The following is a 15698-nucleotide window of genomic DNA, read 5'->3' on the forward strand; positions in this document are numbered from 1 at the left end:
GAATGGAGCCAGGGTTGACTTTTTTCCACCTCAGACAGCACCCAGATGATACGGTTTCTTTCACAGCTCTGCCAATAATTTCCTGGGTGTCCTTAGGAAATGTATGTTTTAATATCTTCACTTCATTTGTGAGAAAAAGGAATTTTTCCACTAACTCCTAGGACCATTGTGAATATTAAACAAGATCTCCCCCCAAATATAAAAAGCTTAATAAGCTCAGTGTTTGGCACATTATAAACCCCAGATAGATGATGTTGTTCGCCCTATATTTTTCCTTCTTAATGTTAATTCCCTCTCCTCCAATTTTTTTCCTTTTTTCGCTTCCTTCCCTGTTTTCTTTCTTCCATTTTCTTCTTTTCACCTACATAGAGCACTGCATTTTTTTAGAAGTACACCTTAGATTTGATATTTGCTTTCTTAAAAACCCATACAAATCATTTCCTAGATAGCTATTATTAAATGTATGACTGAGTTTCACGAACTGGGTGTGGGGAAAGGGTTCTTTCAGATCACAAGCAAAATCCTGTCAGAGGACATCTTGTTAATTTAGAAATCAAATTTCAAGTATAATTATTCCTTGTAAATATACACATACACATGCATCTTTTTCATTTTTCAAATATGACCAATACAGCTTTGTCAAGCTATTTTTTTTAATTTTTTTAAATAAATTTTATTTACTTATTTTTGGCTGCGTTGGGTCTTCATTGCTGTGCACGGGCTTTCTCTAGTTGCAGCCAGCAGGGGCTACACTGCGTTGTGGTGCACCAGCTTCTCTTGTTGTGGAGCATGGGCTGTAGGTGCACGGGGTTCAGTAATTGTGGCACGTGGGCTCAGTAGTTGTGGCTCATGAGCTCTAGAGCTCAGGCTCAGTAGTTGTGGTGCACAGGCTTAGTTGCTCTGCAGCATGTGGGATCTTCCCGGACCAGGGCTCGGACCCTGGTGTCCCCTGCATTGGCAGGCGGATTCTTAACCACTGCACCACCAGGGAAGCCCAAGCTATTTCCTTTTTATGGCACTTTCTATGGTGGGAAGTCTACATTTTTAGCTCAAGTTGTAAGGCCTTGTAACCACTGAACATGCTGTTATAAAAATCAAATGACTTTTTATAACCAGGGTTAAGCACACAAATATCATTCATGGGTCCCTTTTTATAAGCACATGGCTAACCATTCTAAACAGTCCTCAGTCAAGCCTCCCTCATTTGTTAGTAATTTTAAAGGGTTTATAATATACCTAGCAGCTGATTTTAAATAGCTGCATTATCTGCAGTAACTCCTACCAGCCCAATGCTGTATTTTTTATGTTAAAAAAGTATCTGTCTCAGGCATTGCCTAGTATAAAAGCAGGTTACTTTTAAAAAATATCTTGGATAATTAAGACAGAAAGGCATTCTGTAATTTCAGTGTGCCATGCTTAACGTATCTGAGAAACCAAACAAATTAAAATGAGTAGGACTCCAGGTTTCAGGATGAATATTCCAGGATGTGTGGTTCAACAGCATCTCTGTAATCTTTCAATTAAATGGAGTCATTAAAAAAAAAAAAGTCTGAGACAATTACGTTAACCATAGATTCCAAAGAGATACACAATTCAGCTCCTGTATTAACCTAAAAAGGAAAGTTTTGTTTAAAACGATATCTTACGAATTACCTTTTCACTTTAATGCACACTGATTTTGTTGTCCTTGTTGCTAATGCATTGAAAGAAACCGTGGACGTGAACATGGGTTTCCACAGAACAACTGCTAAACCCTTCTAAGCTCTAAAAGCTTTTTAAAAAGTACAACTGTTAATGGCACCCCAGTTCAGGAGATTGCGAACTTACTGGTGTACAAACACACATTTGAGTTCAGAGAAAGCCTATATTTTTTAGGACACTTCCCTTTGCCACACACACACAGAGGGAAGCAAAGCGGGAGGTCATAAGCAATGAAACAGCCGCCAGAACAGAACGAGACCAAGCTCCACTGTATTTAACTCTTGGGAGAGTCTAGCATCACTGGTAACAATGGATGAAACCACGAACCAAAATTCCAAGCCAGAATGCAGTATACAGAGCGTATAAGTATACTACAGTGCTCCACCACGAAAAGATATACTGTGTGGTAACTTAGTATTTAGAGCAGTTTGAGAGACATCCAGAAAGTAGAGTTACATTAGTCTCCATTCTGTAGCATCTGCTGTTACCAGTCAGTAGGTCAAAATTTCTGTGAAATTTAGCATCATGCTAACCTGTGGTAGTGTGATGATATCTGATTATTTTTTGGTTAAGAAAGAATTTCTTTTTTCTGAAAATCCCATCTAAGGGAACCCTCTATCCACCCATGAAGCTTGAGATCTTTCTGCTTAAGTTCTCTTCCTAGTATCTTTAATGAGTGGTTGACTTTTGTAGCATGTTTGTTAGAACAATACTTTTCAAAAATCCATTACCACCCAATTCAGAAAAAAATAAAGTTAGGACATAAAAGTCAAAAGTAAACAGTAACAAATACGAGTCTATATCAATTTCAATAAGCCAGCAAACATTGAAGGAAATAATTTTAAACATTCTTAAAAAGTGAACATTTAGAGCTATTCTTCATGTTAAGATTTAGCATCGTGGGAAGCATGACAAAATTCTGAAGTTTTTACCTGAGGGGGGAAAAACCCACACAGCTGAAAAAGAGTTAATTCACTATGGCTTAAAGATGACCTTGTTCACATCTGTATTAAAATCTTGTCACTCTCTTTTCTTTAGAAATGTCTTCATTATTTTTCTATTATTTAGAACAATCTATTTCTCTGTCCAAAAGATGGAAAAAATTGCTAAAAACATTGGCTGATGGGCAACAATGGAAAATAAACTTTTTTTTTTTTTTTTTTTTTTTTGTGGTACGAGGGCCTCTCACTGTTGTGGCCTCTCCCATTGCGGAGCACAGGCTCCGGACGCGCAGGCTCAGCGGCCATGGCTCACGGGCCCAGCCGCTCCGCGGCATGTGGGATCTTCCCAGACCAGGGCACGAACCCGTGTCTCCTGCATCGGCAGGCGGACTCTCAACCACTGCGCCACTAGGGAAGCCCGGAAAATAAACTTTTTAAACTTCACTACCATTCTTTGTCCATAACACAAACGATCAAGAAACTGACGGAAATGAAAAAGCATATGCTACTCGAACTGATCTCTCATACCAGCTGACTAAACATATATATCCTTTCTCTTTCTGATATTAACTATAGGTTTTCTAGTAAATTTCTAGCAACCACTGCATCTAAGCAGTTTTGACAAAAAGAAGGCTTATTGCTAAACATCTTAAAAACATTTACCAAGGTAATAAAAGAAATGTCATTCCCTCCTACTGAATGTTTGGGCATAAAAGAGGTATTTTTATAATGTAGTTCATGATTTACCATATATATAGTGTCCAAAAAAAGCCCAATGAAAAAGAAGCATTTTTCCAGTGGTTTGACGACTATTTGAATAAACTGTTCCTCTTTTGTTACCTCTAGTGACCAACTGCTCACTTTCAAAAGCAAAGGAGGGGAGAGTGACTGGGATAGAGACTGGAGAGGAAGGACAAACACTCTTTTCTAAATATATTTTCTAGGTATCTTTTACCATGCAAATATAGTTAAACCATTATTTTTCCTGTCCATTCATCTATAGCCAATGTGGAGGCTGCCCTCTGAACTCTTCACACCATTAAGCTTTTCCTTAACCTTCAACTTTCACACGTGCAACATTCATTCACCGAATTATTTACTGAGTGCCTGTTATGTGCCAGGCACTGTGCTAGGCCAGGTTATCCTGTTCAAATAGACAACTGGCAAGTAAGTACCTATGCTTCTGTGGATGTGGCACTCTAAAGATCAGAAAAACTGAGGAATGTGATTAGCCAAAGGAGGGCTGCCAAACTGGTTTTTTCCCCTAAGTCAAAGGGTGCCTAGTTTTTAGGATACTAGAAGATGTTCACTTTTTTCCTAAGGGTCCTTAATGCCAAGACAAATCAAAATAGAAGATCCTGTCTAGATGTTGAGAAAGTATTGGCTGGCCATGAGGACAAAGATCTTAGGGAATGGACCACTGATCAGTTTTACCTGCCAGCCTAAAAAGTAAGAGTGCAAACTTTCTTCTATAATGTTAAGCTTTGATATTCCCTAAATGATTGATAAATAATTCATGTTTTAAAATGGAAAAGATGTTCTGATAACTGACATTCTCAAAAATTCATGCAGACCTTCCTTGAAAGTAGAATATAATGATTCATTCACTTCCTCCCTTTGCCAAGTCCAGCCTATATGGCATATAAATATTTATACATCAACATGTATAGGCAGATATTTGATTTCATATTCTATTTTAGATATACCAATGGTAACACACATACTCGCAGAAGAAACAAATAACTCTTCATATCTATACAGGCCAGTGTTCATCTAGACTCACATATGACTGAAGCAGCTTCATGCTCGGGCTGGTCTAAGCTGTGATTTGAGGCTACTATTCTAAGCAGTAATTTTTCAAGATAAAATTTAGCAGTTTTGAAATTCTAAAACTAAACACAATTTTGTTAGACATAAAAAAATTAACACTATAATTAATGACTGCTTCAAAATCCAAACCGCTATTGAAGATGACAGTTTGAAACCACAGAAGAATCATAAAGATGATTAATTATACAAACTGATACTTGTTTCAGAAGGTTTATATTCAAAGACCATTTATCACCAAAATGGGAATATATTAATTTCATTGAATATTGCAGATTACTCTGCACACATTAATTTGGTTTTTATAAAATTAGATATTAGTGTTTTCACTTAATCAACTACTCCATAATATATAAAAGTCATTAAGTATTATCAATTCAGAAAAAAAGTGGCTTGAAAATATATTTAAATCCATTTTTATACACTACTGCTACCTGAATAAGCACATTATTTATATAATAATTAGTTTAATCATGGTCTTTTACATATGTAATTATCAAAATAAAAGCCACTGTGACTACAGTCACTATAAGATAAATAATTATAATATTAATTGGAATAGCACTTTTTCTTTTTACACTTTCCCTAGAAGAAATCAAGTTAATACTAAAATTATAATCATCTATTTTAATCAGATTATTTTATTTCAAATATAATTAATTATGACATGGAAATGAATATATGATTTCAAAGTAGCTTATTTTATATAATTATATTTATTAGCACCCCAAATCTGCCCATGCAAATATATGCCTTTGTGCTTTTGACTTAACTGCACAGGTTTGTGGCTATGATCATAAAAATTCAGGTTAAAAACTGAAAAGTCCAGTTGAAAAATCCCAAATGTTTTGCTTCTATATCATCAAATACCTAGATATTACTGGCAGAACTAAGTATCTGGATTTTCAGTTTTTATCTGGATTTTGGCATCACAGAATAGTTTATGCCAAAGTCTTTGCAATGGAGGGAAAAACCAAAAGAAGTGTTTAGTATCAGCAAGATAAAAATATTGTTTATCCACTGAAGAATAAGCTACTACTTAAAAGACCTTCAAGAGTCTAGCAACTTATGGCCACACTCATTTAATGAGAAACACAAGTGTTTTGGGTGATTATAACTGGACTCTGGTAAGCGGAGCCTGGCTCTGCCCTTCTCTTCTGGAGCCTGCCAGAGCTTAGCTATGCTATCAGGCTCGTCATCAGCAGGGGATAATGGCTTTCATAGAGCACAATAATTAAATCGACTGATTTCGAGTGCAGTTCTTTTTCATTAAGGAACTCGTATTTGAATCAACCCCCAAATTTCAGTTCAACTTCTTATTTTGTGTTCTGCGTTCCCCCCTTCCCCACGGAGGGGGATTATTTAGAGCACAAATTCCTGTGGAAAACTGATGTAGGTACTGTCCTACTGGAAAACATGAAATCGTTCCACAAAACAATTATTGCCTCAGTGTAATCGACTTAAAAACCATACATGTATTGTTATTTATTTTGTGTTGCTCAAACACTTTCTGACTCCCAGTACTTCCAGTTTATCAGGTGCTCCTATGTAGAACTGCTATTTAAGCTGCAAGGAAAATGGCTCGTGGAATCTCTTTCCTTTTATTCTTATTCTAGCTGGCTATGAGAATGGTTTGAGGCACATTTTAATATTCCTCTTAACATTATACCTTGACCATCATTCTAAAGTATATTGCATAGGTCATTTTTCCTATTGGGAATCCAAGTAAACTTTTCATTCTAATTTTTAATTTCAGCTTTAAAATATATTCAAATGAACATTTAGCAACTAAGATCTGATGCAGCCAAAAATAAATAAATAAATAAATAATAAATCTTTTTTAAAAATGAACATTTAAATTCATGCTTACGGTTTTAGCAGTTGCATTTGATCTCTCATATTCTGCTGCCTTTTTCCTTTCTAAAAAAATTTCAAGGCCTTTTTAACACATTGACAAATGTCAAATTCATTGTATTTATTAAAATTTGTAATAAAATGACTGCCATTCTTTTGGCCCCAAAGAGTCATGTCAAACAAGCTATATGAAATGTTGCCAAAGCTCAGGTTTAAACTTTAAAGAGTAATACACATTTCCTTAGGTAATTAGTGAATGGGATACCGAGCAAATAAAGCTGGGACGATAAGATTTATTCATCTCCCAAATTACAGTTTTTAAGTTGCCATTTTATTTTTCAGATTCTACTTTAAGCTGAAATGATTTTGGAATTTTATCATTTGACTACTGTAAAAACATAATCAGGGATTTGAAACTTATGAGGATTTATCACAACTGAAAACAATCTTCTCTAGAAGAGGTTAATGGAAAAAGAAATAATAGGAGGTGGAAGAAAAACTGCTTCTTTCACAACTGGCGCTGCAAACAGCATTCTAACTAATTCAGATAAGCAGCAAACATAGTGGTTAGGGGATATTTATGACAGCTGCATCTGTGTGACAGCAATGAAGCATTAACAATGGCAACGGGCTTTCTATAAAACACATCTGCAAGAAAGACAGGTAGCTAGGCTGACTATCAATCATCAGGACACGTGAATAATTCTATACTCACTGGCCCATGTGCTGTTAAAATCAGCTCCGTATGTATATATAGAGAAAAGCTTGCTATTCGGTAAAGAGCCACAGCAGTGAGTAATTTTTATTTTTAATTCTTAAGAATATGTGTGTTCACACATCATTTTAAAAAATCCAACAATGATTAACAGGTCTCTGTGAGTGTATTCTGAAGAAGAATACACTCAACATTTTCAGGTTATATTTGTAGTTAATTTATGACTTGTTATCTTACCCATCTTTCAATTAATTTAATGGGATCATACAGCTCCAAAACAAACAGATTGCATCCCACAGTTTGGGGAGCAAAATCCTGGAAACTTATTCAAGAGCTAGGCTCATTTTCAAATTTAGATCTTAGAAAATTTAAATGGTGCATGCAACCACTGTCTATTTAAGTAACCTTTAAGATGCATGAATAGAATTAAAATTATAGCCAAATAATAAAAGGGGTCTCCTCTGTCTTTCACTGAATTCACGTAACTTCCATTTATGCTAATGGAAGTTAAGCACCTGCTCTGCAAAGAAAATAGACCCCTATCTGTGAAAATAAACGTGTACAGTATATTTTCCAGATACAATGCTCAAATCAACCAAAAATGTATGCTATATAAACAAAGCATCATGTGGCCTACCTGAAAACACTTCTGTTTTATATTTTACCTCCTTAGTCGTAGACCTTGAGATATTACTCATGCCTTTGCTATTTAAATGTACCAGAAAGAAAACAAAAAGATGGACAAACTCAATCTGGTGATTTCAGTGAGCTCATACACAATCCTCTGTTTACCCCTTCAGAAGTTCATAATAAATTGTATCAGTAAATCTGGATTCGAGCCACTGCTCTCTGCCATCATCTTAAAAGTCATGGAGGACAACCGTACATAAGAGAGGAGGGCATGATCGTGGGCGCACTGTGCTGGGACAGGAGATGAGGCAGACGATTGTTAACGACTGTGACACCAGGGTCCCTTTCTGCAGCGCCCTTCTGGCTGAGTGTGAGGTCTCACAGGAAGGCACGTCTACCTGGACTTGAATGGAGCCCTCTCCATTGGCAGTCACAGAAGTCACAGAACCTCCAGCAGGAGGTTCTTGACACTGAGGTGGACAGAGAAAGGCTGCCCCTCTCAACTCCACCTAAAGTAGGCATCATAGAGATCCTTCCCAAAACTCTATTATACTTTCAGTTAAAATTATGATGTGATCAAAAGAGGGTTGTGGGGAGGTGAATTAGAATATCCACCAAATATCCAAATATCATGATATTTAGAATATAATGTCATTGCTATTCTCATCCAACATTTTAAAATAGTCTTAAGGAATAGGTAATAATATCATATGGCATGTACTACATTTAACCATATCTCTATAAAGATTTCTCCTTCTTCCTAAAGGTCTAGGTCAAGGCCAAATTTTTAATTTCTGATCTGCATTGTGAGTGGTATTGAAAGCAATACTCTTGTGGACAGGAGGGAATACAGAATTTGAGGGGCCCAGTGCAAAATGGAAACATGGAGCACCTTGTTGAAAAATGTCTTAACAACTGGAAGACAATGACAACAGAGCATTAAACCAAGCTCAGGGCTCCTCTGCACGGGGCCCTGCAAGACGGCACAGGTGGGACAACCATGAAGCCAGCCTCGCTCTGAAACAGGACCTTACGAAAGATAGCCTGTGCCCCCTCCTCACTTCTCGTCAGCCTAACAGAGGTCTCGGTCAAGTAAACCATGGGAGAATGAATGTAAGATGTCCTCCGGTAGACAGACACCAGTTCTATGTACTGAGGTCTCAAGGAAAATGGAGCAACAAAGTGTCCTCTAAAAACTACCATTTACTTCCTGATACAAATTGTAAGGCTTATCTGAAAGTGTTCCATCTTCTTCCTAGAGGGTTCCACAAAGGTTTTCTAGCCAAAGGCCAGCGTGACCCTGGTGATGGGCTCTGTTTTAATGGGGACTGGAGGACCAATTTTGGATAGTAGCACTGTCTCCTGGCAATCTGATCCTCAGTGACATATTTTTTCTCTTTCTCTGTATTTTTTCCTTTTAAAATCACTTCCTGCTTAAACCCTTTCCCTCTCATCAGTCATGCACCAGCGTCGGATTTGACCTCAAATTCTAAATGGGCCCGGTTGCCGTGAAGGCGCTCTGCCTGCCTTTCTGCAGTGTAGGTGATTAGGAAGGCTGGGGAAGCACTGTTTAGGGGGTGCCCTTCTCTTCTAAGGACAGCTGTGCTCTGTCAGGTCTAGATTGAGTGAACGAGACAATAGTAATTACAGTAATGGCAGCATTTGCCTATGAGCTACCATCTCTCCAAAGTGGGCTTCAGCTAAACTCAGCTGGAGGAGTTGTCTTTCCTTTTAGGATGTGGAACCTCTACAGAGTTGGTCTTCAGAGACTTAGAACAGGCTATAGAGGCAAGCAAAGAGAAACAGAAAAGGACCCCTTTATTTCTCCCCCAAAATACATATAAATATTTTTTAAGGTATTTACAAATTTAAGAGAAAAACTATACTTACAACAAAATTATCTTGTAAAATCTGAGTTCTTCTGAGCTATAGGTTACTCTTTAGGATCAAACAATACAGAAAGAACTGTTCAAACGTATAAGCTTATCCTGATTTTCAGTCGTTCAGAAAAGGGCTAGAAGATTATAATATTACCTACTCTCAATAAAAGAGTATATGCCCCCCCTTTTTTTTTCCTGGTAGTGAATTTGTAGGGATAAACAACCCTACAAATTATTTGGCCTATTATATGTCACAGAGATTTTTTTCTATAGCCTGTCTAGACTCCAGACAATAGGTGAGACTGTCCTAGAGTTGCAGACATTTCCATAGTCTGTAATGTCCCTTAGAAAAGTAAGGGCAATAATACAAAAATGAAAACCAGCCTGATCTGCTGGTACGATAGGAGAAATATGAGTATGAGAACACTTTACAACTTAGAAATGATGACAACAACCTAGGAAGAAGTTTTAGCAGCCATATATCAGCCAAAGCAACTTTTACAAAATCATACATACTCCCCAAATATGAGTCATATTCAAGTAATGTTGTCCAATGGCTATAAAATCACTTTATTGCAGAAAATTCTGTATATATGTTATGTTGTATTTTCTTATTGCCTAGAGGTGGTGTGTGTGAATGTATATTACATATATATGAATATATGACCACAAGTTATTTGTGGTCAACATACAGATTTTTCAAAATGCCTTACTTTAAATAAACCAGATTGTTAGACTATTCTGCTTTTCAGCCCTCTTGGATAAAACAATTAATGTTGCATATAGTCTTAAGAGAATTAAGGGACGTTATGTATAAGCAAGGGAAATGGAGAAAATAGTTTTTAAATTTCATCTATTTTCTACCATTTCGTCTCTGAGCATGTCTCCATACCTATTTTCTCTCCTACAATTGTACTTGTTCTAAACAAAGGAAAGGAAGAGAGAAACCTTTTGTTTCTTTATATTCTCCTTCTTTGCTACCTTTAAAATTTTTTAATAAATGAACCAATGTAGAATAAGTGTTTTTGTTGCTTGGTTTTATGATGATGAAGACCATGAAAAAGATGCCCTGATTTTAAATATTCATTGAAGAAAATATTGCTTTAAAAATACTGGCAGGGCTCCCCTGGTGGCGCAGTGGTTGAGAGTCCGCCTGCCGATGCAGGGGACACGGGTTCGTGCCCCGGTCCGGGAAGATCCCACATGCCGCGGAGCGGCTGGGCCCGTGAGCCATGGCCGCTGGGCCTGCGCGTCCAGAGCCTGTGCTCCGCAACGGGAGAGGCCACAACAGTGAGAGGTCCGCGTACTGCAAAAAAAAAAAAAAAAAAAAAAAAAATACTGGCAATATTTTTAATTTAGAGGGTATTCTCTTTCTCTAAGACTCCAAACTACGTCAATAGTCACTGGACCATTTGCATCTTCACCACTGGGGATGAATATTAACAGAGTCTTTGTCACTGTTAGAATGACTCAGCTTATGACATCAGGAGTAGTTGAGGGGCAGTGGGGGGACGGTGGGGGGGGTCTAATGAAATAGACGGCATGCAGTGAAAATGAGAGATTCTTCTAGCTGTTCTCCTTAGAGTTGTACATCCCCAAACAGAAAACTCCCATCTCTGAAGTCATTTAGTTTCTGTCTCTGGCCGAATTAAAACACATACATACACACACACACAAACACCATCCAGCTTGTTTCAACACAACCAGCTCTACCATATAGCATCATCAAAGTTCCATTGTAGAGCAAACCATCTAGGATTGCCAAAATTATAGAAAGCTCATTGATGAAACCATAAAGAACCCTTCTCAGTGTGATCAGCTATGCCCATCCACCAGGCACTCAAAGAGCACTCCCTAGGTCTAGGACATTATATATACAAATGCAGTATATTTTCTACCGGAATGCAAATGTTAGATTCACATTACACGAAAACAATTTACACAACACTCTTATTTTGTTTTGCTTGAAAGTTCAGTATTTTCTTTGTCTTTAAGAAATAACTCTTTAACCTCATCAGAAATGAAGGTTTTTGTCAATACTTTCTCATAGAGTAAAAACAAACAGATATGCTTCTGTAAAATTGACTGATAGTATAACATTAAGTATAGTATGAATATTCAAGGAGATTTATATTTTAAAAATGTAGTTTTTTCTTTTGATATGTACCATGATATTCAGAATGACTTTACATGTCATATAACAGGATAAACCAGAGAAGTATACGCTGCATATAATACCTTTGAATATCATGAAAACGATATGAAGTTCTGATTCGCCTCAGCTTTTTTAATTGGCTACTTTTAATTAAAGAGTAATAGTATATACCTTTTCATTGAACACACCAACCAAAGCTTGACTTTTCAAAGTACGAATTCCAAATTCAATGTTCACATGATGAATTTGGCAAACTTTTCATTTTCATGAAACTGGGGGAAGTGCCATGCTTCATCACAGGATAGCTGGGAATTCTACAGCACTCTGAAAGAAGCCCAATCACTAACTAACGCATGGTCCTGTGCGTGGAGACGAAGACCAAATTAGGCCCTGAGGAAGTCTCACTAAACTCCCACTGAAGTCAATGGAAATTTGCAAACGCACTCGAGAGGGCTCTCAGGGCCCACAAGGTGCTGTCAATAATTTCACAAGGTCTTCAAACCAAATACACAAGCAAAAACAAAAAAAACTGAACAACAAAAACAAAATCAAAACACCCAAACCAAATAACATGTACCTCTCCGACATCATAGATCCAAATACGGCCTTCTGAGTCCCCAACGGCAACTTCTTTGCCACCTTGAGCCCAACGAACACGGTTTAGGGCGGATGCCCCCTCAATGGCCACACTTGCTGTTGGAACCTGCCAAAGGGGTTAGGACAAAGAATCTCTGAATATGAATTTAAATATACGAACTCACAACGATACGTTTAACTGGATGAGTCACCACTGCCTGCATGTGCATTAAGTACTATATATCCCTTGTGCAGGGGTGAAAAGGATTCATTGTTCTTAAATCATATGCTCCACTGAATTAAAGAGAGAAGAGACACTTTAACAAAAAAAGGAAAAGAGGGAGAGTCTTTTTCCACAGTCAATGGGCAGTGAGTGACATAAATATTTCTTCAGATTATGCAGGGTGCACAAACAACATACAAACACAGCAGCTAAATGTGATACTTCTTGATCAGGTCATGATTTATGGATCAATGGAGGGGGAGATTCCAGGATTTACCAAGATTAAGGATACTATAAAAGGGGGAATGGGGTATATGGTGGAATAAAAGTCACATTAAGGGTCTTCAGGGGAAAAAAATGTATTGATCCCTCAAAACCTCATCAGAAGAAGAAAAAGCAAGCAGGTGAAAAACTTCAAAACTGCAAGTTCTCCTTTCTTTTTTCTTTTCTCCCCACCCCCCTTTTTTCTTCCTCCTAGCAATACCAAGGTGTAGGAAGTTCTCCATAACTCTGAAAATGTCCTGAGGGTGATATCCTGGATAGAATGTAGCACTTACTTGTAGAAAAGGCCTTACATCTCCTTTAATAAACACCTGAAATCTGACAATGTTGATAATTACAATATTAATCATTAAAGTGAACCAGAGGTGCTGAAATGGAACCTGCAGTATTTGTTACAAGAACCTTAATATTTGGAAAAAGAATTTTAGTGGGTCTACCCGTTTTCATCATCAGTTGTGTAAACACTCATCTTGAAGGTTGAAAGTTTATAACTGATAGATCAGATCTCCAAGCCTTCTACAAGAAAGTTGAATAGGAAATGACAACAGCCCATTAAAAATGAAAAAAGGTAAATGTTAAAACAAAAAAGGAAAAAAATACATAGTGAAAAGAGGGCCACCAACATCATCTTATGCCACTGTTTTAAGACCTGTGTCTAATAAACATGTCCTATTAGGATGGAAACACCACATGTACTGTGCCTTAGCTCCCCCTGGCATTCTGCTATTCAGGGAATTGAAACCATCTGTTTATAAGACATTACTGACCCAATACCTATCTTTAAAATAGCAATAAAAACTCCATCATATGTAAGAATCTATGTTTAAACTTAATCTTGAAATCAATAAAAATTCTTTTACCTGCTTAAACCACTGTATGTCAATTGACAGCAAAAATGTAAACATCCCCAGCTCATTTATTTATTTTTTTTAATACACAATTTCTATAATAAAGGGACCTGCTGTGCAGTGCTGGAGACTGAATTTTTAACCAAACTTTTTAAAGGCCAAAACAATATGAATTTAGTTTGGGCCATAATTCTGTCAATGCACTTTATTATTAGTGTGCTACTCAGCAAAGAAATCTGCGATTCAGCTATAGAATTTCAGAGTTAACTTTTAACTCCATAATTTAGAGAGATCATACAGGATCCTACTTTCTCTAACGCTAGTTAATATCAGATTTTATCTGTGAATAATCTCAAAAATTGAATAAGAAGTATTTAATCTTAATATAAATATAATAAATAATTACTCAAAAGAAGGTGATTTTTTGATACATTTTAAATTATGCCTAAAACATTTTAAAGAATTTTATTTATTTGGAATTAAGTAAAGTAGCAAACTGGAACAATTAATAATTTAACCATTTAAAAATATCTTCTTTTCATAGATATTATAAGTGGTTTAAAAAAAGGCTATCACAGCCTGTAACATGTGCTAAAAGAATTATCAAATGCATGAAGAAAATGACAAAAATATATTTTATTAGTTTGACCAGTAATGAGCTTTCAGAAGTTGATGAATCTGTAATGAAAATAATCCATATATTGTCTCTGGCTTTCTTACTCTTATATCTCAGTTTCATATATATTTTCAAATTTTTTTAAAGACTCAATCATTTTAATTGCAAAGACAGGATGTACATACATAATTTACTACATTGTGTAGAGGTCAGTGACACTGAAGTAGGTGAATATGAACTATCCTTGCATAGGAGCAGTCGGAATAACTTGGTTTAAAAGCACGGTATTTTGAACAAGGACAAAGAAACACTGAGACTTCAGGTTTTTTTTTTTTTTTTAACCTAATTCCTAATCGGACAAATATTTGAAAAATCTTATTCAACTTGATAGAAGGCAAAAATGAGGGTTTTAAAAAGTGTTCGGTTCATTACTGGATTTGAATCAGACTCAACGTATCTACTATTATTGTGAAAGCAGAACTACGATCACCGCAAAACTAAGCGATCTGCGTGCCAAGTAACAATTTTTAAAAATGGTTAGCAATAAAACACTTATGTGGTTGTCTCTTGATACCTAGAGCGAGGGAAGGGAAAACACGTTTGGCAATGCTGAGATATTAATTTTGTTTTACCTAAAAAGCCGATTAAAACACAAAACTAAAGGAGAAGAGTTACAGAGGAATTACTATGGACTTGGTAGAACACTCCATTACATCATAGTTGAGTATCACCTGAACTCACTTCTACTAAATCTGATTTCTGACTGGGTCTCCTAAATCAATCTGGAAAATGTGTTTTTGGTTGTTTAGAGTGAATTGAGTTTATTCTAGCAGATAGAAACAATATGATTTTAATCAACGGTGATGAAAGACTTTGGGAAACCATTACATCGTAGAGTAATAACACCTTTCTATAAAAGCAATAATGTTATAAACATTTCAACATCTGAAATGATGGGCACTGCACGTATTCATGCCCTTTATTTCCAAAGATGCTTCATTACATAACTCTTGTCCTTGTCATACACTTCTGGTAGCCAAAAGGGAAAAACAGACGTAAATAGAAAGTTTTTTAAAAAGACAACTATTTGGCAGTGGTTTTAGGTGTATATAATCTTGCAAGATACAATGACTCAATAATAACACCTGAAGGATATTTCCCTGCCCCCTCCCAGAAAAAATACTAGGGGAGCCTGTTCCTCCTCATATCCTCCAGCTGTAGGCTTCCTAATTAAAAAGGCTGAGCTGTTTCCTGCTCAGAACACTTCAAAAGACCTCTCTCTCGTTCTCCACTTGACATGTAGTTTTCAGCACTTGTTCTTCTTACCTGTCCATTCTTATTGATGGAGAGCTGCCCTGAATCACAGACCAGGAGATGACGACGAGACCATTTTATTGTATTAAACTGAAGGACATTTAATATTCACGTTTTTTTAAAAAAACCCAACCAA

At 36.6% G+C, this 15698-nt stretch overlaps 1 protein-coding gene across 13 annotated transcripts in view; it reads right to left on the minus strand.

Annotated features, from left to right (window-relative positions):
- The window catches only part of DYNC1I1 (dynein cytoplasmic 1 intermediate chain 1), a 484637-nt gene that overhangs the window by 8668 nt on the left and 460271 nt on the right, over positions 1 to 15698 (minus strand). For all 13 annotated transcript variants that reach the window (XM_081243706.1, XM_081243717.1, XM_081243708.1 and 10 more), the window contains one exon: positions 12281 to 12406. In XM_081243706.1, coding sequence (XP_081099832.1) covers positions 12281 to 12406 — 126 coding nt within the window. The remainder of the gene's footprint in view (positions 1 to 12280; positions 12407 to 15698) is intronic.

Source organism: Mesoplodon bidens, assembly GCF_964165515.1.
Source record: "Mesoplodon bidens genome assembly, chromosome: 9".
Classification (NCBI taxonomy): Eukaryota; Metazoa; Chordata; class Mammalia; order Artiodactyla; family Ziphiidae; genus Mesoplodon; species Mesoplodon bidens.